This window comes from Megalobrama amblycephala, linkage group LG1 (genome assembly GCF_018812025.1).
Source record: "Megalobrama amblycephala isolate DHTTF-2021 linkage group LG1, ASM1881202v1, whole genome shotgun sequence".
Taxonomy (NCBI): Eukaryota; Metazoa; Chordata; class Actinopteri; order Cypriniformes; family Xenocyprididae; genus Megalobrama; species Megalobrama amblycephala.
In genome coordinates this window covers 7,305,667-7,332,628 of record NC_063044.1, presented here as the reverse complement: position 1 = coordinate 7,332,628, position 26,962 = coordinate 7,305,667, and the positions used below count along the sequence as shown (strand labels likewise).

General features: G+C 41.0%; 1 protein-coding gene and 1 long non-coding RNA gene across 5 annotated transcripts; both read right to left on the bottom strand.

Annotated features, from left to right (window-relative positions):
• Window positions 1–5,695: 5,695 nt before the first annotated feature.
• On the bottom strand, window positions 5,696–16,239 carry LOC125243832. 2 transcript variants are annotated; one of them, XR_007179141.1, is made up of 6 exons: window positions 11,032–16,239; window positions 10,879–10,929; window positions 10,758–10,802; window positions 10,608–10,672; window positions 8,694–10,529; window positions 5,696–8,574 (listed from the first exon to the last, which is right to left on the bottom strand). It is a non-coding gene; the product is annotated as an uncharacterized LOC125243832 (long non-coding RNA). The 2 variants fall into 2 exon arrangements; XR_007179140.1 differs by having other exon boundaries at window positions 5,696–10,529.
• A 973-nt stretch (window positions 16,240–17,212) lies between these two features.
• On the bottom strand, window positions 17,213–25,884 carry LOC125243543 (N-lysine methyltransferase KMT5A-A-like). Of its 3 annotated transcripts, none has more exons than XM_048153293.1 (5): window positions 23,816–25,884; window positions 23,623–23,728; window positions 18,534–19,306; window positions 18,215–18,445; window positions 17,213–18,106 (listed from the first exon to the last, which is right to left on the bottom strand). In XM_048153293.1, the coding sequence occupies exons 3-5, from the start codon at window positions 18,598–18,600 to the stop codon at window positions 17,757–17,759; spliced, it is 648 nt and encodes a 215-aa protein (XP_048009250.1). In that variant the 5' UTR covers window positions 18,601–19,306; window positions 23,623–23,728; window positions 23,816–25,884; the 3' UTR covers window positions 17,213–17,756. The 3 variants fall into 3 exon arrangements, with proteins under 3 accessions (XP_048009250.1, XP_048009240.1, XP_048009232.1); XM_048153283.1 differs by having other exon boundaries at window positions 23,623–24,690; window positions 24,779–25,884; XM_048153275.1 differs by having other exon boundaries at window positions 23,623–25,884.
• Window positions 25,885–26,962: the final 1,078 nt, after the last annotated feature.

The window sequence follows — 26,962 nt, the reverse complement described above, 5'->3', positions numbered from 1 at the left end:
ACGCCAAGGTTATAATCGTTAACGAAAACTAGGTGGGAAAAAACATTGTCGTTAACTGAAATAAAATAAAAACGAGGCATTACAAAAACGATAACTAACTAAAACTGTAATGTGTGTTTGGCAAAACTAACTAAAATAAAATAAAATTATAGGTTAAATGTCCTTAGTTTTCGTCTTTATCAATGTCTTTCATAGAACAAATAACGTTCAGCTGCATTTCCTTTCCCTGCGCCTCTCACTCTACACTCGCGCGCGCGCGCGCGCACACACACACACACACACACAGCCCCTCCCCTCCGTGCACACCGCGTCTCCATGAGAACGAGTGTTCGACTTTGAAAGCAAGTTCGCTAAAGGTTGGTATTTTGTGAACACCTTTACACAAACACACATTAAAAAGTGGTATAAAAATATTTTTAATTCTGAATATAACTTTGTCAGCGTGTTAATGTCCACCTGAGAAGCGATTGCTACTGTAGCAAGTTAACTAGTCGCAAGTTTGAGGTAAAATGCACTTGGGTTGTCGATGTCAAAACACTATAGGCTATAAGCTGTGATTCAAATATTAAATAATGTTATGTCATTTGTTTACTCTTACACTGAATGTTTGCTGCTTCAATCCAAATGTGTTTGCATAGTTGAAAATTACTGTGAGAAAAAAAAAAATCAAGTTTACAGAGTTTTAGTGTCACTGAAGGTAACACTAAAACTCTGTTTTTTGTTATTATTATTATTTGTTATTTGTCATGATCTTTTCTCAGATTGAGCTCCCTGACAATCTGACAGAAATGTCTTGTTGTGGCTCAAAAATGGGTTGAATAGTAGGGATGAGCGAATACAGCATTATCTGTATCTGTATCTGTATCTGTTAACCATATGAATTATCTGTATCTGTATCTGTACTCGGAGTGGGTGGGGCCTAACCCGGAAGTAGGCGGAGCTTGTCTTGAAATAGGCGGGGCTTTAACCAGTATGTTATTTTAAGCATGTAATTGATATGGGTTGATCAGAAATTGTTATATTTATTGCTGATTAGAAAAATATTTACAGGACAGCATCAGGATTGAGCTTCAGATCAATGGTTTTGATCACGATAGCAAACGAACTATATTACAGAACAAGTTTTGCAACAATGAAAACAAAACAATGCAGTGCAATTATGAAGTAAAATGTAATGAACAACATAACTTTCTTTTTTAACATTTAATTTTTTTATGATCAGTGTGATTTTTTTTTTTTTGGTTCTTTATTTTTTTATTTCCACACCAGGTGTGCGTGTGTGTGTGTGTGTGTGTGTGTGTGTGTGTGTGTGTGTGTGTGTGTGTGTGTGTGTGTGTGTGTGTGTGTGTGTGTGTGTGTGTGAGAGAGTGATTAAGAGGGAGAGCGAGAGAGATAGAGAGAGAGAGCGGGGGGACTGTATTCTACGGATCAAATAGTCCGACGCTGTTTTTCAGATCTGCATTGACTTTAATGAAGACCAGTTGTTCCACATGGCTAGGGTCTAAGTTTGCACGCTGTGGACTGACCACATTTCCAGCTGTGCTAAAAACACGCTCAGACTGGACACTTGTAGGTGGACAACTGAGATACTGCAGTGCAAAGCGTGCAAGATTGGGCCAGCACTGAAGCTTGCCTGACCAGTATTTCACTGGGTCATCGGTAAGGCTGATGTCCCCATCTGTCAGGTAGGCCTCCATATCACCTGATGGTAAATGTGTCCTCATTGGCAGCCGATTTCTTTTTCTGCAGGAAAGACAAGACTGAAGTGCTGCTGGTGGCAGGTATCTCTTCTGTGTTTCTTGCAGGTGTAGCCACAGGGTCACAGAGCTCCATCCTGAGGAGTAATGTCCTCTTCAGTGCCTCCACATCAACATTGTTTGGAAAACAGCTGACCTTATATCTGGGGTCAAGGAGAGTGGCAAGCAGAAATGTGGAGTTTGCAAAAATTGGTTCGAAACGCCATTCTAATTCTTTTCTCAGACTGGCTGCCAGTTTCCTTGCTGCTGTGCCTAACTTTTCCCTGGACTCAACTGCAACATCTTGGCCCAGCCCCACTGTGGCATCCTGATCATCATCACCAGCCATGAACTGATCAGATTCATCCTCAGATTCCTCACCAGCTGCAAGACTTCCCACATGCAGTGACCTGATGATGAAGCAGAGGCCATGCAGGAGGGGGAGGACCTCAAAGATGGAGGCGCTGTGTTTTGAGAGTGCCCGTGTGACCTCCTCAAAAGGACTAAGAACAGTGAGCATGTCTGATGCTAACCCCCACTCATTTGGATAGATGATTGTTGGAGCTCTACCCATGTTAGACTCCTGTGTCATAATCTGCACAGCCCTGCGCTGCTCCACCAGCAGGTGTTTTTTGTTTTTATATCTGTTATGAGCGTGTGCTGGGGGAGGTTCAATTGTGTTTGCAGCTCATGTAGTCTGTTGCTGGCTTTGCTTGAGCGATGAACATGGCCAGATATGCTCCTGGCTTTGGAGAGAAGGGATGTCACAACCCCATTCTTCTCCAGTGCTTTGATCACCACCAAGTGAAGCTTATGGGACACGCAACGAATGTGCCCATATTCAGTCAAAGCTTTCACCATGTTGGCTGCATTACCTGAAACAACAAACCATATTGTGACAGACTGACCAACAGACTCTTCCCACTCTCTCATCTTTTCCTTAAGGCAGCACAGAATGTTGTTTGATGTGTGCTCAATGTCCAGCACACCAACATTTAGCAGCCCTGCTTTCCTCTGTACTGAAGCTTCCCCTACACGTTCACACCAGTGCCCAGTAAGACAGAGATATGCATGTGCATTGTGATTGCTGGTCCAGAGATCTGTAGTGAGGTTGATGACACCTCCTTCAGCTGCCTTAAGTGACTGGACCAACTCCCCTCTCATTGCCTCATACAGCTCAGGCACTACAGTTCGACTGAAATAGTGCCTCGATGAGATCTTATACTTGGGCTCTAAAAAGCCAACAAGTTGCTTGAAACCTCTCCTCTCCACCACAGAGAAAGGTTCAAGATCAGTGCAGATCATTTTACTAATCATCTCTGTAATTTGTTTTGACCGGGGATGGTTTGCTGAGAATGGCTGCTTTGCTGCAAATGCAGTGAGTATTGCTGAAGAGGAAGATAAATGTGAGCCATTAGCAGCACCCAGCTGAACACCAGTGACCTGAGAAGGAAGAGGAGAGGAGGTGGCTGATACAGTGGGCTTTCTCATGTGATGGACATATAGCAGATGGTTATGTAGAGATGTTGTGTTGTAATGTTTTGCATCTCTGCCTCTGCTTAGCTTTGACTTGCAAAGCTTGCAAATGGCTTTGGAGGGATCATTTTCAGAAACAGTGAAAGAGTCCCAAACTGTAGAAGTCCTCTTGGTCTTTGGTGGAGGAGGACCTCCATCACCAGATGCAATATTGGCCTCAGTGGGGGAAATGTGGGTGCTACTGCCACTGTTTTCACTGATTTGACCCTCACTGTCCTGCAAGGTTAAGCAAACTCTGACAGGTGGTTCAGTGTCAGCTGAATTATTCTCTGTATCACTCATTATTCTGTATCACTGATCATAAGAGGGAGAGAGAGAGTGTTTGTGTGTGTGTAGCTTAATTTGTAATATTATTTATACCACTACTACCTTTATATTTTATGAAATACAGCAAAAAGTGTCAGACAGTGCGTCAAGTAAAAAAAAAACTGGTTAGAGCCAGCTGATGGTTAAAAAGAAAAAACTTAGATGACTGGCAGAGAGAGGAAGAGACAGAGAGTGTGTGTAGCTTAAATAATTTGTAATATTTATGACACTAACTTTAACTTACTACCTTTATTTTTTTATGAAATACAGCAAAAAAGTGTCAGACACTCAGTGCGTGAAGTAAAAAAAACTGGTTAGAGCCAGTTGACTTAAAAAAAAAAAAAAACTCTGACGACCGGCAGAGAGAGAGAGAGAGAGAGAGAGTGAGAGTGTGTGTGTGTGTGTGTGTGTGTGTGTGTATGTGTGTGTGTGTGTGTGTAGCTTAATAATTAATTTGTAATATTTATAACACTAGCTTACTACCTTTATGTTTTTATGAAATACAGCAAAAACGTGTCAGACACTCAGTGTCTGGTTACTGGTTAGAGACAGCTGAAGGTTTAAAAAAGAAAAAAAATCTCAGACAGGCAGAGACGCAATGCGAGTCACATTCTACCAAGCAAGCACCACGTCTGAACGAACCCACGTTTACCAGAACTCTACTGGTAAGTACGTATTATTAACGTTACAACCCAAAGTAAAAAGCTGAAGAAACCCTAAACGTTAACGGAAAAGACCCGCGAACCCGAGTGACTGAGGGAGAGACAGACAGAGAGCTCATCTGTATGTGTGTAGGGGAGGGGCGCTGTGACTAGCCTATCACAGAACGCTGACACAATCAGCTACCCAATGATGATTTTCATTCAATCCGAGCACAGATATTGACTCGTATTACTCGTATAATACTCGTACTCGGCAGAAGTGCTTTATCCGTACCGGATACTCGTTTCAGCCGAGTATCCGGCTCGTCTCTAATGTATATACATATGTAACGACTGAGTCAAATCAGACAGTTTTTGTATTAGTTTAACCAGTACTTGTTTTAAGCTAACTCTGGGGTCTGGCTTCCATCCCCCGAGAAGTTCTCAGTTACAAGTTTTATTGCACCAAAGAATGCCGTATGGAGAGCAGAGAAGAGACACACAAAAACATACATCTTTCCTGCATTATCCACACATAACACAGACTCTCTGGCATCAATGTATAGACAGGCTGGTCTATAAATGAACCAGGAAATGGTATCCATTATTACCGTTGCTGTATTACAATCATTGTATTCACGTATGTATGTGTATGTTTTATGATACATTGAAGGTAACTTCAATTATGCCATGTTTAGTGTCCATGCGTTCGTAACGAGAAGATTTAAATGCTTGTGTATGCAGTATGTCCATACCTGTGCAGCACATTAGTATTTCAAGAATCTTTAATAGTTCTTCATCAAAAACTCTGCCTAGTCGCAAAAGCCTCGACAAGGGGGTGCGTGGTCACCCGGAAATACAGCACCTTCATTGGCTGCATCAACCTTTAGAGGTTGGACTTTGACCAGAGGTTAAAAGCTAGAGAGCAATGACACTCCCACTCTTTCCTTGCTTCTGGAAGCACCGAACAGACGTCTCCTTGCTAAAGGCCTCTCTAGGCCAGGCCTGCAAGGCCTGCTGGCCTCGGCCTACAAAGTAGCCATGTGCTCAACATCCAACATAGAAAAGACTACTTCAGACAAAATCCTCGAGATCTCTCCTCAACCTGGCGATCTGACGCTCCTCAGCCTAAAGGCATATTGCAAGTATCCTACATTTTAACACTAAACAGTGATTTAGTATTAATTTGTAAGACTTACCTTTGCCATTGCTGAAGAAACTGATGATTCCTTTCCAGATTGTCTTTGACTTTTCCTATAGCTCTAGTAACAGTACCTCCTCCGGTTCAACCCTATCATTACTCATTCTTACCTACAGTATGTATGTGTGTGACCTTTGTGTATGTTATGTGTTTGTTAGTTTAGTTATGTGTTTGTGAGTTAGTTAATAAAGACTGTGCACAATACATGTTTGGTTCTGACTCCGTCTGCTAATAAATTGCCTCTTAAGTGATTTAGTAACACGGTACAATAAGAATGTTATTTTTCCAGAACCTGGAAATGAACATTTCTTAGAATTAATAAACGATCAACACTAAGTGTTCACTGGATGAACAGGTTCATTGATTGTAATATTAATCTTAATGTAGCTACATCCAGTTAATCTGATTAACAGATTTACATATTCATAATTAATCATAATAATGAGTTATGAATAATTATTAATATTTCCCCTTTGAGTTAATTCGCTACATACATATAAGAGTTAGAAGTGTTAAGAGTGTAAAAACCTCACTTTTGTTAGATTTGTCTTAATCACACATAATATCTTATGCTCAATTCTCATGAAAAGCAAAACAGAGTTAATTTCCTTAAACCTTTGTTTAACAGAACAGGTGTATAGGCGGCCATTCACTGTTGTCCAAAATGTATCAGGATGGATTAGTATTTGCAACACACTACACATGAGTTGTGGTCAAATGCAGTTCTGACTTCATCCGAACATGATTTGAGTGACTGGATTAAAAAAAACAATGTGTTGGATCGCATTTACACCAATATTTAGCGCTGTTGATTTATGATTGGATCACCCAAAACAGACTGAATCAGATGTATAATTTCAACAAAAGGCACTTGGATCAGTCTCATACCTGAAATATGACAATCCATGCGTAACCTATGTTGTCAAAGTTTATCACTCCTTTATGTGGGTTGGTGTGTCCTGTATGACAACGGGTGTAGTATTGGTTCCAGTTCACACAGAGCCCCATTGCAGAGGCACTGCCATTGACCAACAGCTCTGCACTCAGTCCCAGAGCCTGATGGTGCAGTGCGTCATCTTTATCTAGACAGCACTCCTGCCGCCCCCCTCTCCCCCTCTCAGTGTCATATTTTCACCTTTCATTTCCATCAAAGCAAATTTAATTTGTAAAAAAATCAGGATATCAAGGGAAAAAAAACAAAAAAAAACAGTGTCAATGAATACATAACGTATCCACCTCAAGCAAGCATATACATTTTTATGCACATTTTGGGGTTTCAATCTATCATTTTCAATGCAATATTTTAAGATTTACATTAAAACTTGTGAATATCATGAAAACAGCTTTTTGTGTGTGTGTGTTTGAGAGAACAAAACCGAAATAGTAAAAATTACTCATAGTAACTGAAATGCAATAAAATGTAATAAATTAAGGTGTAAAGCAAGGTGACAAAGCATTCTTACAAACTAGTTTGCCAGCAAATGCCGGCAACTGCCTTTTCTTCGGGTTTGCTGAGATGAAATGTGGTTAAAAATGGCTAAATGGCTATACAGTTAACAAAATGGCTAAATTTAGCTAAATGGCTGACAATGCTTATAGTACTTAATAGTAGATGGTTTTTAGATATACTTATAAAGTAATAAATTATGTTAAGTTTCAATAATCGGTTACATTTCAATGCTTACATTATGGTTGTGTAAGTAACATTTGAAGCCAAATTAAAATACAAGTTCTGAAAACTTGTATGCAAAAGCTAAAGAAATTTCTTATATAAAGACGTTCCTTGTAATATATTAAACTAAAACAGTGTAGTATTTGTTCTTTCAAACCCAATAAAAGCATTTAAGTAATTCTTCCTCAACTAAAAGGGAAAGAGAGTGTACATTTTAAAAAAGACTGTAAGAGAATGTACAAAGCAGAAGAAAATCAGATGTTCTCTCAAGAGACTATGTCCTTTCAAAACACTTCATCATCCTCTGACTGTAGCGCCAGCCCATAAAATTTACTTGCTGCAAGACAATAAACGAGAATCAGACCTCAGCTGAGGTTTTACCCAGACATGTGATTCTTTATCCCACACAAATGTGTACAAACAAACGCACAGGGTGTCTCACACACTGCCATGAACCGTGAGTCCTTTCAGATCCAATCATACAGCAGTAAGAGGCAGGCAGACCACGGCTGGCACCGTAACCTCAGCTAGACACCCACTCATGAATATGGACGCCAATCTGAGTTTTAATCAACTGGAGCCATCGACTGGGTGGAACCACATTTGCATTTTTAGTGGCAGGTAGACAGTAAAAACAAGAAGATGAGAGGAGAGATTAAAAACAAAGATACAAGTGAGAAGATGAGTGAAAGGAAGACTAGCTTATGACAAGGATAACATGAAATTTAATGAATAATTTGTTTATTGGTACCAAATGTCCACGTGATCCCAAAATATCCATTGATTACATCAAGTATCTCTTCTTGGAGAGAAAGCACATTTGAAATACAAGTCCAATCCAATGATGGAGTGATTAAGCTCTCTGAAATGCATCTTCTAGAAGATCCGGCCTCCTAAATTCAATCTCTTTATCCTTGTAAACCGTAACTGTCATCCAAATAAACCCACAGTTTGGATTCTCTGCCTATTTTTGCAATTAAATCACCATTGAAAGCGTACATTCAGTCCTCTGTCTTTCTCTCAATGGATAGAGTTTCTCAGAGAACATCTGCCCAGTGAAAGAGTATAAATGAGATCTAGAGTCCACATCATAAAAAGAGACCAGACCCTCCTCATAATCCACAAACATGCCAACTTTCTCAGGTTTCACGCTCTGAGACAAAACTACAATTGGATTATCACCAAAGATATATGTATCCTCATCAACCTGGCACATTATCCAGCATCCATCCTCAGGATTTGGGATATCCTTCATGCTAAATGATTCTCTGGCCACTCCTAAACCCCACTCAGTCTTTCCCTTCACCTGCACCTCATAGTAAAATCTCCCTGAACTGAATCCCTCCTTTGCCAGAACATGAGAATCATCCAATCTCTTTGGGTTTTCTGTGTACTCCTGCTTAATGTCTCCTTCACTGACTTGTTTTCTATCGTCAGACAGGATGAGATATGGAGATGCTGTATCAGGATCCAGAGTCACATCTACTGAGAGAGATCCAACATTATCAGTCAACTTCATAAACATTTTCAGTAATAATTCAGATTATATACAAAGTATTGTAAGTGTATGTTTGAAGAAAATGGTGTCAATCACACTGTACCTGCATACTTCTGAACCCACTTCAACCCTGTGGACACAATGCACTAGTGCAATCCATGGACCTGTAGCTGTTGTGATGTTTCACTATATGAAATGACAACGTACCCTCCGCTGCATTCACAGCATCCTCTGATTTCCCGGGTCTCACATAGAACTCCGTCAACTTTTTTGAACTACTCTCACCTCGCACAGCTTTTTTATGTTTTTCCGTGTCCATGTGAGCTTTGAGAACACTGGCACCCCCACTGGACACCGAAACATATGTGCCAGGTTTGCACACAGTGCACGCAGCCTCCCACTTGTCCCGACCGGGAGAGAAAGTGGGGAATTTCTTCTGTAGCTCATCAGTAAATATGCACTTGCGCTTCGGCATGCTACATTGCTGTCTGCTCGCTCCTTGAGTATAAACAGCGCCACCCCCACGGCAGCCTATCAGGGATTACGTCACATGCAGCACCGCAGGTGCAGAATGCCCTAGTGCCGGTCAATTTAATGCCCCAGTAAAAAACAATGAAAACCAGGACATTTTCATCACTTTATAAAAAAAACCAGGACGGCCAGGACAGGGCGTGAAAACAGGACATGTCCTGGGAAATAAAGACGTTTGGTCACCCTAACATAGATTCCGTTTGGGGTTCAGGTCCGACGAGTCTGCAGGGCAATCAAACACAGTGACTCTTTGGTCATTAAACCAGGTATTGGTACTTTTGGCAGTGTGAGCAGGTTCCAATTTCTGAAATTCTGGATGTTTCAGTTTATTTTTTATTAATTTGCAAAAACTTCTACAATTCCGGTATTTTGCTGTCACTATGGGGTACCGAGTGTAGACTAAGAAAAAAAGAAATTAACAAATGTCTCTAGGAGACAAAAGGTGAAACATTGACCACGTTTACATGCACCTTCATAATGCGATTATAATGGGATTTTAGCAATATTGCGATTATACTTTACCTCATGTAAACACAATACTTAATAATGTGATTAAGCTCGAAATCGCATCAGCTATAATCGTATTAAAACAGGTGAGGTACGATGTTTTTAATCACAGTATGCGGCCATGTAAACACTTTAATCGCACTAACTGAAGTGCGCGTGTGTTTGTCACGCACCTTAAGTGTGTATTCATTTTAAACTTGACATTAGTTTAGTTTAGAAGTTTTCCCTGAACTCTTTCAACACGACTCACTGTCAGAAGTCTGCCTTCATCCAGAAACAGCTCAGATAACGTGACAGCAGTGTATAAAACTGTTACGGGCACCGACATAATATTTCTGTCTTCATCACGGCACAGAATAACAAAATACGTCCATAAGAACCCGTTTGTTATTTAACGTACGTAAATAAAAACTGGACAGTATATGAGTTCATCATTTGTGCTCTGCATTGGGCTATGTGTGAATAATCAGAAAATAAAAACTGCATGTAGGAGTGAAGAGGCTTGCTCCAGTCATGTAAACATCTTACTGCGATTAACTCCTTACTCTGATCATTGGAAAGAATCGCATTATTGGTGTACATCTGACCCACTTGACTTGAACTGTTTGTTACGATCTTCTATTTTTGAATATATCACGTGATGTAACATATAAATCTATATAATGTTTCAGTTTCAAGTTTTACATTTAATTCAGTAATTCACACACTTTTCCACAATATTCACATTTTTTGAGACCTACCTATATAGAATGCATATGTAAAAATGGTTGTCTGGTTAGTTTGGCCATACCTTGACATTTGGGGTCGATAAATCCTATAAATAGGTGGTAGGGTGCCTGCCATCAGCTGTTCTGCCTCCTCTGTCCAGAAGGCAAAGCGCTGCCCGAAGTTCTGCCCATGCCTATTCAAAAGTATGGTACTTTTAATGTAGCATAATTGTAAAGCAGAGTAATGTTTTACTGCTTGAAATGTGTCCTACCTTGCGATCGAGAATTTCTCCAGAATCTGGAGACACCACCACTTCCGAATAGATGGTATGTCAGTCTATAATACACATGTAATATTGGAGTCTTGCATTGTTAAAAAACAAACATTCTTGGATACATACATTCCATGAATTACAACTTACATCCAAAAAGTGAAACATGGCACCAGTACAGATGTAGAGGGCATACTGTTAAAGAGAAAAATAATGATTACGGAGATTTAGGACAAACAGGAAAAAATGAGTAGAAATTGTATTAGTTTACCATAAGCATGAATATCCCACAGCTCTGTCCATCTGACTGAACTGGAAATGGCTGAAAAGTAATATAGAGTTACTCAGATGTGATGTTGACAACCATATACAGGTGTTCGCTGAGCAAAATGAAATGGCAAAATTACATCGTAAGCAAAGTTACATCAAAATCTTTGCCCGTCTTCTCCACCCACGGTCCATCAGCCACTGCTCCTGCAAGTTGTGTGGAAAAAAAACTATGCAAAACTGAATCCATAGAACAAGGTTTTTTCCTCAGTCCTAAAGCCAGAGAACAAGGCTTTTACTCAAACCTAAAGCCAGAGAACAAGGCTTTGCCTGAACAGGATATCATTCCATTTCACTCAGTTTGATCTGTATTTGTTAAGGCTGTTACACAGTGTCATCAGATTGAAGATTTTCAGAGTGCTCTTCAGACTTAACTGGATGAAAATAAATAAATAAATAAATAAATAAATAAAATAATTAGGAAACGCCCCTATCATGTATTAACTTTAATTCCCATAGTAGCATGTAACTACATGCACTTTCTGTTCTCTGTGTTAGCCTTAATTGGTCACAGGTCAAACCTTGCTAATGTCCTCTGCTTATGCGTTTCAAACCTAAATATGGTTCGGTATTTCTCATCCCCAAACCCATTTGGACATGAGTCCAGAAAAATAGCCTCCTTCTTAGCAACTAATAATACCTGTGAAGAACATACCCTATTAATGTCAGCTATAGGGGCACCAACTGGTTTAAAAATAGAGGAAAAACTAAAAAACAATGTAACTGTACACAAAGCTTGTAGTGGCTTGCTGTTTGTGACTAGATCCTCCCAAGGAGATAAAATGGGAAGAGGTGGAGGTGGTGGAGGTGGATGAGGAGGTGGAGGGAAAAGAGGAAGATTGGGGCCCTGCTGGACCCACTCGTCAGCGGAGGAGGTGTGCTCACTGTCCTGAAGAACAACACAACTCAACACACTGTCAAACTGCACATCATATAATAGTCGCAGTGTAAATGCACATGCACAAAGCTCAACTTACTGTACAGCTTATGAGTTCAGTGGGTGCGGTCTAGAAATAAAGGCAATTTTTAAAAAGTATTTTATTATCCTTTTATTTTATGCAGCATTTTTTTTTTTACTTACACTACTGAACCCAGGACTGTCCACGCCACTGTCCGGCAAATGCATCTCTGTGGATGTAATTATTTTAAAAATGTATTTAGTTATTTACAACTAACTACAGGTGTGAACATTCGAAAGTAAATTATGACCTAATGAACGCAAGTGGGAAAAAAAAAAAAAAATTATTCACTGGGGTATAAAGTTTGTTTATTGTTGAATCATGTTAACATGTAAATGAAGAACTGCAGTTATGGATATCCGTTTGGCCTACAGACTCTCTGATGTACCAACACTACAAGAGATTCTTGGAAACTTTACAACTGGTTTGATTCATCATCCTATACGCTCCTCTCCAGCAGACAGCAAAGGTCTAAAAGTACCATTTTTTTAAATATTTCTCTCTCTTTCTCCTTCATTAGCAATTACAAATATTTAAAAATGCATGCATTCATGTGCATCTTTAGTTGATGATTTGAAAGAATAATTAACAAATGAGGCAGCAACTGAATGTATCACAGTCCATGCAATTATTACTCCTACTGTTGTCAAACTGAAATTACATCAGTAAGAAATTATGTTTACCTGTCGTGTCATCCATCTGGTGTGGGCGTGACTTGGCTTCCCCGAGAGACAGGACCTACATAAACAAACACTTCCGCGTCCTTAATCAGAAGGTAATGTGACAGCCTACTGAGCTACATAGCTCAAGCTCATTCACGGTGGCAACTTATGCTGCGAAACTAACCCTCGTCCGGAGCAGGCTAACTGTCAGGCTAAAAAAGCTGAGCTCCTCTAACACTGACCAATAGGAACGCATTGATATCACTGCACTGACTCTCTCATTTACAATTATTTGACGTTATCAGTCCAAAAATAAAAGTATACAAAAAAAATGCAACTTAACTAAATCAAAATACAGGATGAAGCCAACTGTTACGGTAGCTGGTATACTAAGCACACGATGAGGAGATAGAATCAGAATAAGTCTTTACTTGGAAGGAAACAGGAATCCACAGAAACATACACAAACGTAGTACAAACAATACCGGACAACACAAGACTAGAAACACAGGGTTAAAATACAAGGGCTAACAAGCAGGGTGATAAGGAACAGCTGGGTGTGATGATTATGTGATCAGTTGCTATGGTGACAAACTGATGGCGGGAAATAGAACAACAACAAGTCCAAAAAGGGGTCCAAAAGGGAGTGCACGTGACATATCGCCCCCTCCCGGAAAGGCGCGTCCTCGTGCCGTGGAGAGGGGAAGACGAAGATGAGATGGCTGCGATGGTGTAGGAGGCAGTTCAGGAGGAGGACGGTTACCCGGGAGGAGGCGAGGTGCAGAAGTCCAGGGAGGTGCAGGTGATGGTGACCAGGGAGATGCAAGTGATGGAGTCCAGAGGGGAGCCTTGAACAGAGGAAGTAGCAAAACCATCCAGTACACAGCCAAGACTGCGCCCCATGGCTGCGTCGCGCCCCAGGCTCCTCACGTCCAGGAGGAGGCTCCCAGCAGTCCCGAGGTGGAACCCTACCACTGAGAGGAGATGGGGAAACTGAGGGACTGACGGGAGACAGTGACGACTGGATAGCAGGCGTGGCTGGGGACAGAGGAGGGGTTTGGAGTGTGCTAAACAGTTCTTCAGAAAATGAAAGAGTCCCAAAAAAATTTTGAAGAGGTGGTGAGAGGGAGGCTGGGAGGGGCCAGAGACTGTAGTACAACAGTTTGCATAGTCACCTCTTCTAAATCAGAAAAAATGTCTCCAGTGTTGACCAAAAACTCACTCTCAGTGGCAGGGGGTTGGGTGGGGCTCACTTTAATACCCTCGTAATCCACTAAGATTCCCTCGGCGATGGATGGTACAGCCGGCTCGCACACCTGGTCAGTCCTGCGTTGCTCAGGATCCGTGGCGATGTCCCGCTCGGTCGCTCTCGTAGGCGCTGACTCGAACGTCGCGGCAAAGTCCTCTTCGTGGTCTGCGGTGGGCTCATGCTACCGATCCTCGCAGTCAGGGTGTTGATGCCTGTGCACTGGAGTAGGAGTGGGACTGGCGTCATTGGAGAAATCCACGGTCATTGAAGATCCACATATCTCCAGCACCCACTCCACATAATCCCGGAAGCTCCCTCGAGGTCCTTCCCCGGACAGCAGCACTTTGGTGGCGGTGTTGAGGCCGGCATACAGGAAGTTGCAAAGGCTGCTGTCCGGGAAATGTGTTGATGGAGCAAGAAACAAAAAATTGTCCAAATGTGCCTCGAGGGAGCGGTCCTTCTGCTCAAGGCATAATAACAGAAATGCGGGTGTGTACATGGTGACGGGAACGGAGAGTGAAACACGAAAAACACTGCGACGGAAAACAACAAACACACGCCGCAAACTGTATAACTGTTTTGGTCCGGTATTCTGTTACGGTAGCTGGTATACTAAGCACACGACGAGGAGATAGAATCAGAATAAGTCTTTACTTGGAAGGAAACAGGAATTCACAGGAACATACACCAACGTAGTACAAACAATACCGGACAACACAAGACTAGAAACACAGGGTTAAAATACAAGGGCTAACAAGCAGGGTGATAAGGAACAGCTGGGTGTGATGATTATGTGATCAGTTGCTATGGTGACAAACTGGTGGCGGGAAATAGAACAACAAGTCCAAAAAGGGGTCCAAAAGGGAGTGCACGTGACACCAACTGTATTTTATGTATTGTGCCCAAGATTTAATGAATTTGGGTTTTTTTGTAAATTTGAATTTAAAATCACTAAATTAAAATGAAAATAAATAATAAAAACAGACTATATTTTATATGATAAGAGGAATGCCATATGTTGTCAATCATTGCATACTCACTAAATGATGTTTTATAAACGTAGTTCAGGAGGAACAAGTCAAATAAGATACCCAATCATTACAACATCTTAATCATTACGTCATCTCAACCAGCTGTCAACAATCTGTAATCAACATATCTACCCAATCGGCATGAGTTCAGGCCTGTATATAATCACAGTCAAACTCACCCAAGGATCCTCGACAGTTTCCAGAATTTGGTCCCGCCCTAAGTTCCTAACATGTCCGAAGTCGCGTCCGATGAAGAATCTTTCATCCTCGAGGAATCTTTGCCACAATCCTCTGGCCTTAAGAACAATTTTTCTCCAATCCAATGGCATTATTTCGGAGGGGCGTCAGCCCAAACAAACGGGTCCCTGCATGCCAAAACGCCGAGGCCTGTCACCACGTCCGAATCATCCGCGATATCCTTCTGTGTATTTCCATACTCTGGCCCATTCAATCATTACTGTCATAGAAAAATGACAATAAGGCAACCGAGCACCAAGCTCGAGTCTCGGGCAATGCCGCCTCTTCCCGCGACGGAACGGGCCTTCTTCCAGCGCCAGGCCGCCGCAGCAGGCCTTCAGTAAACCCGGAGCCGAGCCGCGCCGCAGCGCAGATCCAGTTCCCAGCCGGCTCACATTCTCCACTCCATTGGCTCAACCCCGCAAGAAGCACAGTTTAAATCCTTCTCGTCTTCTTTCCTGGATTTTCAGTCATTCCATCTGGATCAATGTTGGTCGGGGGATTGTTTCTGTGACTTGCCGTTATAAATTACTGTGCCGCTTCCTTGCGGTTAAACACGCAAACAGTGGCTCATATATCACGTTCAGTTCGCACGCTGAATCACTATGAAACTCGGAACTTACTGTCATCGCTGTTCTGCGATTTATCAACAAATAACGGGTATAGCCCCACTGTGATCCTCTGGTCACCCAGGCTTATTAACCAAAGTAGTATTTTTCTTATTCAGAAAAATAAACTAGATCGGGGAATAAGTGAGGGGACTCCACCTCATTAAAGGCACTCAAGTCTCGACCATGCATCTAGAGCGCCAGACGACGCGCAGGGTTGCCATGGCAACGCGCGCTGTCAGCCGGCAGCTCGACGGCACACGCCGCGCTGAACGCTCAAGCCCTTACGAGAAAGGCGAAACAAACAACGCGCCGACGTGGGCATATTCTCATAAGAGAATATGAACCACCCACAAACACAGTCTCAGCACGCTAAGCAGACATGAGAGAAAGTGATTGTGGCCGTCAGTGAGGATAGGAAACGACCGCCTCCAGAAACGCACAGACAGAATGACGTCTTGAAAAAGATAAGAGCTCCTGTGAAGCTCTTTTAGAAGGGGAAGAGTCAGCTCTCTCGTGCTGAAGCACACAGGGAGTGACGCGATGTGTTCAGGTACACCACTCCCCGAACACACCGGGAGGAACCGGCCCAAATCGCAACAGACAACTGCGTTTTATATGGGAATTCAGTTGCTGTTAAAACAGCAGTTGAGAGCTTAAGCTCAGGCTCCCCGGGAAGCTCGCGACCTCGCTGTTGTGCCTTAACGCCAACACAAACAGACGCTGAATCTCCAAGGCTGTTTAGTTTCACTCTTGTGAAGTCTGAAGCTGGACACCAACTGTTGGCTCCGAAGCGAAAGACAGAGTGCGATTGCATCTGCTTCCTATTTATATATTATTTATTATTTTATTTATTTATATAAAATATCGCACGCCAATTCCATTGGCTTGTTTTAGTTCACTCGAAGCTGATAGAGCTCTCTAGCGATATCCCAATTCGTCGGTCACTACTGACGTACGTCGAACGTGACCGACTGAAAGGGAACTTATTTTAAGCACCTGATAGCTTTATAGGACTGTTTCTAAGGTTGACAGATTTTATTGATGTTAAGTAAAATATTACTGCAAATGCATAAGAAAAAGTACTGCAATATTAAATAAAGTGAAATTTAAAAGTAGAAATAGCCACGCGATGTAAAAAGGATTGAATGGACCACTTTAACGCTTCTTCTCTTTCCTGTTTATAATCTGCGTCTTTAAAGGCGCTCTAAGCGATTCAGACCGGAGTAACTTCCTGTTGACGTTCGAAGTGTTGTCAAACAAAACAGAGGATAGCTAGACCCTCCCTCCTACTCCTCCTGGCCCTCCCGTCCATGCTTCCTGAAACAGTCATGAACGCGCATTTAAAATGTAAGTAGCTTGCATATTGACACTGCTTTTCGGTTATTGGCTGGAGCATGTTTATTATGTTAAGTGGTCCAGGCTGCACCAGTTTGTTTTTATTACAGTTTTCGGAGCTTGTGGCGACTACAGAGACCACGTTTTTTTACAGTGTGTTCAGGGGACAGGCAGCTAGCGCATAGTGAGGAGATGTTTGCTGTACGTGACAAAAAAAAAATTGGGCCTAAAAACGCGTCAAATCGCTTAGAGCGCCTTTAACATAAGGTCAGAGACGAGCGCTCATGTGTCACATGACTAAGTCTTTGCTGCCCTCTGGTGGACAACATGAGACCCTGACTATAGGGTAAGTCTGCAGAAAGTATTGGGCTTTGCCAAAAATACTCTGGAAGCCAATTAAAAATCTTATTATAATTGATTAATGATTTTGCCAAAATGCAGTCTTTGGCCAAAACTGCAGTGAAATAATGGTATTCAGTGCTCTATAAAAGTTTTCATATTATTTTTACACATTATTAAATGGAAGTTGATTACTTAACAGTAAAGTAAGGAAGCACACATGCTGAGATGCATTGAAAGCGAATGACCCACTTTATTTCGTATTTACAGTATGCAATGCAACACTCTTTCTTTGTTTTATTTTTGATACAGTATTTACATTCATGCATTGGGGAAATGTATTTGTGTGACAAGGAGATGTTGAAAAGAAGGGCTACATGATGCCAGCTCTGCGCCAAGTCAGTCATCAAGCCAAGAAAGATCCCACCCTTCTCCTTGGAATGATGATCTGCGAACCCCGTAATCCCACAGGAGCTCCTCACTGACGGCAATGTCCCACAGAGCGAAGAAGAGAACGCATTCCCTGGGACCATCCAGAAATTTTAAAGAAACTCTCTGAGGCCGCACATTGTTTTTGTTGCGGGAATGGTTCATCCTCCTCCCATAAGTCTTGCCATTAAAGAAAAACAGGTATGACGGCTCCCCGGTGAGGGTCTCCAGCCTCCGCTCCCCTTCCTGCTTGGAGACCACTTCACCGTGGTAGTCACACACTACCTGGTTCCTCTTGAACTCCATGGTGGCAGTGACCCCTGCACAAAGGTAAATGAAATTGCTATTGAGCAAACTGCTTCACTCTTTACATAATTAAAATAAGATTCCAGTTGTATTCAAAAAGTGGGAAGTCAAAGCTGACACACCTTTACCTTTCCACTCAAAGCTCTTAATGGCCAGCCCTTTTGAATTCTGCTGGACCACGGAGGCAATGATCACAGGATCATTCTCTGCAGCCAATGACTCATGGCAGGGCACCCACGCCAGCAGAACACTGTCCACGGAGGGCATGTTGGAAGTCCACGCATTCTCCTTGGCAATGGCACGCTGGATGTGAGATGCCAGGGGATTTTGGCTGGTCCTGCCAGTTGACTGCTCTGGGGAACAGGACTTGGGTGAGTTTTAACCAAACATAGCTCACTTAAAGTAGACCATAATGTGATTGGCACCATTGTAAGCACTTACCGAGAATATACTGTACCCGCAGCTTGTACTGAAGCCTCCTCCAGTAGTGGTAGTAGCTGTGGTCCATAAATCCTGCCTTTGCTGCCCTTGTTGGAGGCTTGATGTGGAATACCGCCGTTACAGTTGTGGAGTATGAAAATAGTGCTAAAACAAATGGCTTTAAACCACATAGTATGTCCTTGGCTGACACAGTAACCAGACTTTCTGTAGTCAATCCCTCAGTCAATTGTTCAGGTGGATCCAGCTAAATGGCTTTGGAAAAGTGCTGCGGTATGAAATGCACGATATTAACACATGACATTGTACGCTTGGCCCCTAGAAATGCCCTTCATGGGAAAATGAATTTGTTCCTATGTGGGCTATCCAGCAAAAGTGCTTGGACTTTGTTTACGCTAAATTGCTTTTTCTTTCCTCAGATGAAAAAAGCGAGCATTAGAAAATGAATAAATAATTATATTACTAATAATAATGAGTCTCTTCCACCAAAGTGATTTTAGATAGCATATTACAAAATTTTTATTTTGTTTTATAGGTAAAGAACAATATTTTTTGGAACATTAGAGTAGGTCCTCAATCCAGGCAAGCCGCCCAAACATAAGTCTCCAGGGTGGATGGCTGAACACAGGATTTGTGGTACCGGCGCAGGCAGCAAAGACAGCTAATCTGAAAATTTACTGTTAACTATAAGGATCCATGTAAATATTTGTACATGCTCACCCAGTCAGGGTCTCCACTTGCCTCTCCACAGGCAAAACACAAAAGGGTTAAATCATCTGGAAAAAACAATACAGAATTGAAAAACAAGACTTGGAGGACAAGGACAATTTACCTTCCTGTGTAATGGCTGGTAAGAACTGCAATAATCACAATTAATGTCTTCCTTAACTTCTTGAGACATTCACAGCTCAAGAATATCATTGCCAAAAACTCTACTGTATATACTGATGATGGTGTGCCTGAAATTGCGACATGCTGACTAGATATCAAAAGACTAAAAAGAAAACCTCACATCTCTATGTAACATTGAGGATGGTGTCTTCAGTAGACACTAAAACCTTAGTCAATTACTGTAAATTGACTTGGTAATAAACATTTTTGAGGAGGATGACGAGTCACTTTGTGTTCATGTTTTGAGAATACCTGTGTGTAATAGAGCACATCCTATTCAAGATCAATGTATCCATCGATTACACATTGCATACTAACTTTTGCTGCTGGACTGATGACAAAACTCCAATAATTAACTGGCATAAACATGGATAGAAATTATCCAGATAAAATTTCTAATCTTACACTCCTCAACAGAGGCCATTGGAAATGGACACCTCATTAGGGCCCAAGCGAATTAAGCGCGCAGGGCCCTCTTGTTCTTCTAAGGATTATTAGGGCCCAAGCGAAAATTCGCGCAGGGCCCTCTTGTTCTTCTAAGGATTATTAGGGCCCAAGCGAAAATTCGCGCAGGGCCCTCTTGTTCTTCTAAGGATTATTAGGGCCCAAGCGAAAATTCGCGCAGGGCCCTCTTGTTCTTCTAAGGATTATTATTATTTTTTTTTTTTTTTTTTTTTTTTTTTTTTTCCGTCTTCCGGGGCTTTTTGGGGGCCTTAACATGCTCAAAAACTCTTGAAAATTGGCACACACATTGGAATCCGCGGCCATTAGGACGCCGGAGAGGCTGGTACCCGGGCGTGGCAGGGGGGCTCGACAGCGCCCCCTTGAAAAAAGTCTGAAAATTTGGTCCATATATTAAACACGCTTGCACGTATTAGTATGAAACTCAGTACACATATAGACCTCATCGGGCCGAACAACTTTCGTGCTCTAAGTTAAACACCACGCCAACAGGAAGTCAGCTATTAAGGGTTGTTTGAAAAACGCATGCTCTGGAATTTGATATACTCCTCCTAGACGATTAATCCGATCGCCACCAAACTCGGTCAGCATGAAGTCAAGACACTGATGATTAAAAATTGCCAGGGGATTTTTGATATCTCGAACGGTTTGGCCGTGGCGAGGCAACGAATTTATGGCGAGAAAAAGGAAACAGGAAATGTGTTATAACGTCTGCATACATATATTGATCTTTATGAAACTTCACGAGTGTGTTCGTTATAGGAGTCTGATCACATGGATGTGACTATTGTGAGTCAAAGTTATAGCGCCACCAACTGGCAGCAGGAAGTGTATCACTTTTTGAAATGTTTTGAGATCACCCTCTTATTTTTACCTGATTTGCTTCAAACTTCATCAGTGTAATGTCAATACACAGCAGATGTAGACCTATGACAGGATTTTTGATATTTGAAATATTGTTGCCATGGCAACAGGTCAAACTGTAATAATATTCTTGAGTGTTTTTGAGGCTCTTAACATGCTTCAAATTGCATGAAACTCGACACACACATCAATATTGTCAACCAGTAGACATGGACAAAGCCATAGAAATGGGCGTGGTGGAGGGGCTCAGTAGCGCCACCTTTTGACAAAAGTGGGGGGTTAGTTTTTCCTACAGTCACCAAACTCGGTACACATATTGTTCTCATCAAGCCGGACAATTTTCTAATTTACATTCATTAGCTCCGACCAACAGGAAGTCAGCTATTTTGGTTTGAATGTTAATTTTTTGAAAAAACAGGCTATGAATTTTATACTACTGCTCCTACAGGGTTTATCCAATTTACACCAAACTTTTTTTAACTTGTTGCTAACACATTGAAGTTGTTTAATTGCAAACGGATTTTGGATATCTCAAACGGTTTGGCCGTGGCGAGGCAACGAATTTATGGCAAGAAAAGGGAAACAAAGTGTTATAACTTCTGCATACATTAATTGATTTTGATGAAACTTCGGCTTAGTCTTCGTTGTACAAGGCTGATCACATGGATGTGACTATTGTGATTCAAAGTAATAGCGCCACCAACTGGAAGCAGAAAATGTGTCACTTTCAGCATACATTGAGATCACCCTCTTATTTTTACCTGATTTGCTTCAAAATTCATCAGAATAATGTTAAAACTTGGCACATGTAATCCTTTGAAAATGGGCAGGGAGGAGGGGCTCTATAGTGGCACCTTGTAGTGCAGTAAATGTGGAGTGAATTTGACATAGTCCTTTGATGTTTAACCGTTTTAAGTGCCTATTGCCCGCTGTGCACAGTTGCCCTGAAGCCACCGGGGTGGCGGTGCCACCGGGCTTGGGCCCGCCATCGCTGCTCGCAGCTATATTTATTTTTTTTTTTTTTTTTTTTTTTTCCGTCTTCCGGGGCATTTTGGGGGCCTTAACATGCTCAAAAACTCTTGAAAATTGGCACACACATTGGAATCCGCGGCCATTAGGACGCCGGAGAGGCTGGTACCCGGGCGTGGCAGGGGGGCTCGACAGCGCCCCCTTGAAAAAAGTCTGAAAATTTGGTCCATATATTAAACACGCTTGCACGTATTAGTATGAAACTCAGTACACATATAGACCTCATCGGGCCGAACAACTTTCATGCTCTAAGTTAAACACCACGCCAACAGGAAGTCAGCTATTAAGGGTTGTTTGAAAAACGCATGCTCTGGAATTTGATATACTCCTCCTAGACGATTAATCCGATCGCCACCAAACTCGGTCAGCATGAAGTCAAGACACTGATGATGAAAAATTGCCAGGGGATTTTTGATATCTCGAACGGTTTGGCCGTGGCGAGGCAACGAATTTATGGCGAGAAAAAGGAAACAGGAAATGTGTTATAACGTCTGCATACATATATTGATCTTTATGAAACTTCACGAGTGTGTTCGTTATAGGAGTCTGATCACATGGATGTGACTATTGTGAGTCAAAGTTATAGCGCCACCAACTGGCAGCAGGAAGTGTATCACTTTTTGAAATGTTTTGAGATCACCCTCTTATTTTTACCTGATTTGCTTCAAACTTCATCAGTGTAATGTCAATACACAGCAGATGTAGACCTATGACAGGATTTTTGATATTTGAAATATTGTTGCCATGGCAACAGGTCAAACTGTAATAATATTCTTGAGTGTTTTTGAGGCTCTTAACATGCTTCAAATTGCATGAAACTCGACACACACATCAATATTGTCAACCAGTAGACATGGACAAAGCCATAGAAATGGGCGTGGTGGAGGGGCTCAGTAGCGCCACCTTTTGACAAAAGTGGGGGGGTTAGTTTTTCCTACAGTCACCAAACTCGGTACACATATTGTTCTCATCAAGCCGGACAATTTTCTAATTTACATTCATTAGCTCCGACCAACAGGAAGTCGGCTATTTTGGTTTGAATGTTAATTTTTTGAAAAAACAGGCTATAAATTTTATACTACTACTCCTACAGGGTTTATCCAATTTATACCAAGCTTTTTTTAACTTGTTGCTAACACATTGAAGTTGTTTAATTGCAAACGGATTTTGGATATCTCAAACGGTTTGGCCGTGGCGAGGCAACGAATTTATGGCAAGAAAAGGGAAACAAAGTGTTATAACTTCTGCATACATTAATTGATTTTGATGAAACTTCGGCTTAGTCTTCGTTGTACAAGGCTGATCACATGGATGTGACTATTGTGATTCAAAGTCATAGCGCCACCAACTGGAAGCAGAAAATGTGTCACTTTCAGCATACATTGAGATCACCCTCTTATTTTTACCTGATTTGCTTCAAAATTCATCAGAATAATGTTAAAACTTGGCACATGTAATCCTTTGAAAATGGGCAGGGAGGAGGGGCTCTATAGCGGCACCTTGTAGTGCAGTAAATGTGGAGTGAATTTGACATAGTACTTTGATGTTTAACCGTTTTAAATGCCTATTGCCCGCTGTGCACAGTTGCCCTGAAGCCACCGGGGTGGCGGTGCCACCGGGCTTGGGCCCGCCATCGCTGCTCGCAGCTATATTTTATTTTGAGCTTCTCCCCTTCGTAAGTTACAATTGATGTATTATATTTTAAATTTACCTGGCCTACTGTTTGTTATCTGTTACGTGGTAAGTGTTTTCCCCAATAAGAAAATAATTAAAAGAACTGATTTAAACAATGTATCATAAAAGGAACAGTGCTTTATCTGAACTTGAGAATAAACAACTTCCGTACCACTGTTTTGTAGTAGTGTGACAGTGATGTGTCTCCTGAGCTTCTTCACTGAGGCCTCACTACTGCAAAACTCGACTGGCTGCAGACGAAGAATGCATTCGGCAAACTACCAAAAAAATAAACAAATAAATAAAATCACATTTAGGACTGTGATATTAGAAATTAATGTTCATCATCATAACATCATTAATACCTTCAGTGCAAAAACTCCACAGGATGAGGAGTCAGTCTGCATGGGATGAGGAACAGTCTTGGACAACCAGGTAGAGGCATTGTATCCTGTCTGATTCATTAATGCCCTTAAATCAACAAACAACAGTGTAACAAATGACAGTGCTACGCATTGCAGTTTTAAATGTGTTACTGGGCGAAAAAAAAAAAAAATCTTTGATATCATTGTTAATACCTTATCACCTCCTGGCACTTCTCTACTTTTACTATGCTTTCTCCCAGAGGGTCTAAAAATAAAGTCTTCTTCTGTGCTGGCATGATCACCTTTCAGGATTTTAAAATACATAGAAACATAGTTATGCACACTAGTGTAACATTTTGGTTTAGTTTATTTAATAAAACAAAGCAAGTTGCATCCTATACCATAACTGTCCAGTGACAGTGGTCGTTTATGATACCAATTATATAGTGGTACACTGACAGGTCAATCTGAAAATACAAAAGATTTTTTTAGAATTCAAAGCTTTTGCAGCCGTATATTAATGACACTGAATAGACCAACCTTCCGCTTTGTTGAATGGCCTTTCCAGACGCTGGCCATTTCATCACTGTCAATATAAAAGGCGTGCTCTGCTGACCGAGCATTACATTTCTTGATCTCAAGGTGCATGAATGCATTGATGACCTGCTGACAACGAGGTTTACATGAAAGTGCATACATGTTGTGTTTATTGTGCATAACAACAAAGTAAAAAATAAAAAATGTTTGATTGTGTACCTCACTCTCGAGCTCCTCACCAGGAGAAGTTTTATGTATGTCAGAAAAGAAGATTTTGTAGGGCCCTATTTTTGAAAGCAGCACATAAATCTTCTTTCTTCCCCATGCATCTGTAATGCCTGTATTAAAAGACATATTAAATGTATAATGTCACCTTTCAGAGAACTTTCCCAAAGTTTAATCACAAACACAATATATGTAACTCACACTGATCTATGCTTGGACTGAATTCTTGTGGGGCTCCATAAATTGGCTCAGCAGCTTCTGTATTTGCTGTTAAAAGGTGAATGATAACACAGTGATAAATTAATTATTTAATTCAAGGTGACGACACAACAATAATTTGAAATGTGTCTTGCCTTTCACATACTAACTAAATGAATACATTTATTGAGTTAAGCTAGTACAGTTCAATAACAAATAAAGAGATTTCAATAACAAATAAATAATAATAAAAAACAACTTTAACACAATATGGGAAAAAATGTGTGTGCATCTATATTTTACTGTTTGTACATGGAGGTGTGGTCAAAGCCAGCAGACGATGTTCAAGCCTCTTCATTTCAACATTGCTCTCATTAATTAGCCGCACAACATGTTGTTGTACTTCCTTGTATCGCCTTCTGACCTGTCTTCTTAAAAAATGAAAAAATGATAGAGAATGCGAATTAGGAAAGAGGTTTCTGTGCAAGAAGCCCTAGTTGTAACTTATTCCTTTTGGTTAAAGTGAAACTATATGTATATGGCACAAATTATTGAACAGTAATGCAATTTGGGGGAAAACACACACACAGTTTGACACAAATATTGATACAAAAACTGTTCAATGTTCAAAAGAAACGACCAAAACAGAATGGAAGAAACATCAAAAAAAAAAAATACAAATTAAAAAGTCACAGGTAAATAAAATGGCTAAAATAAAAGAAACATACATATAAATGTTTAGAGAGCGTGGCTTTAACTGTGTATCGTTATGTGCTTCTAAATGCTACAACGCTTTTTATATGTGAAAACTATATAATGAACACAATAAACAACATTAACAAAATAATGCAGAATGCAAAATAATAAAACCAACGGAGCAGGTCCACTTCTTCCTAAACCACCATTTTTCTTAGCCTATCTAGCTCTTTCTTCTGGAAGAGTTTCTTTTGTCTCTCTGTGATGTGTTTTTTTTATTTTTTCTACAAGGTATTCCTTGAATGTCCCTTTACCACCAGCTAATAATGCATTACAGTAATCTAGTCGAGACGTCATGAAAGCATGAACTAACTTTTCTGCATCAGAAATAGATAACATATTCTGTATCTTAGCAATGTTTCTGAGGTGGAAGAAGGCTGTTTTTGTAACATATGAAATATGATTTTCAAAGGACAAGTTGCTGTCTAATATAACACCCAGGTCTTTAACTGTTGAGGGTGGAGTAACAGTACATCCTTCTAAATGCAGATTGTAGTCTGAGAGATTCTGTGTACAGGTTTTTGGTCCAATAAGTAATACTTCAGTCTTATCTGAGTTTAATAGAAGAAAATTACTAGTCATCCAATGTTTTTCTTCTTTAACACACTGTCAGATTGGATAATTTAGAGATTTCATCTGGTTGTGTTGAAATATATAACTGAGTATCATCGGCATAGCAGTGGAAACTAATTCCATGTTTTCTTGTAATATTGCCAAGTGGCAGCATGTATATTGAAAATAGCAGAGGGCCTAACACTGATCCTTGCGGCACTCCATAGTTTACTATCGTGATCTTATATTTTTTCCCATTTATATAAACAAAATTGTGTCGGTCTGAAAGGTACGACCTAAACCACCGTAATGCCTAGCCCTGAATACCAGTGTAATTTTGTAGTCGATCTAGGAGTATTTTATGATCTATAGCAGTGTTTCTCAACCCTGGTCCTGAAGGACCCCCAACACTGCAGGTTTTGTCTTTCTCCCTAATTAACCCTTTGAGCGGTACGGTCCCACATATGGGATTTCGAACGTTCAGCGACGTCACATAACTGCCAGATTCAAACTGCGCTTTCGCGCTTTGGCTGCAAGACGGACGCGCTCAGCTCTTGTCATATATCACAACTATGCAGTGTTTTCAGCCACATAACGTTTCTTTTAAGGTTTCAGACATTTAAATACGCATAAGCACCATTAAAACAATATATTTAGAGTTTATAAAATACACACTGATGTCAGACATCAGTGGAAGCAGCAATAACAATCCATGCATAAACAATTTGCCGACATTTATTCATATCAGACACACATAATGGGCCCAAGTAACTAAAAAGTTTACTCTATTATTCTTCCAGTTCACCAGCCACTTACTTGCATATATTTCGGGAGAAAATGATGAATTCACTTGCTGTAAATCCGACTGACAGGACTCTG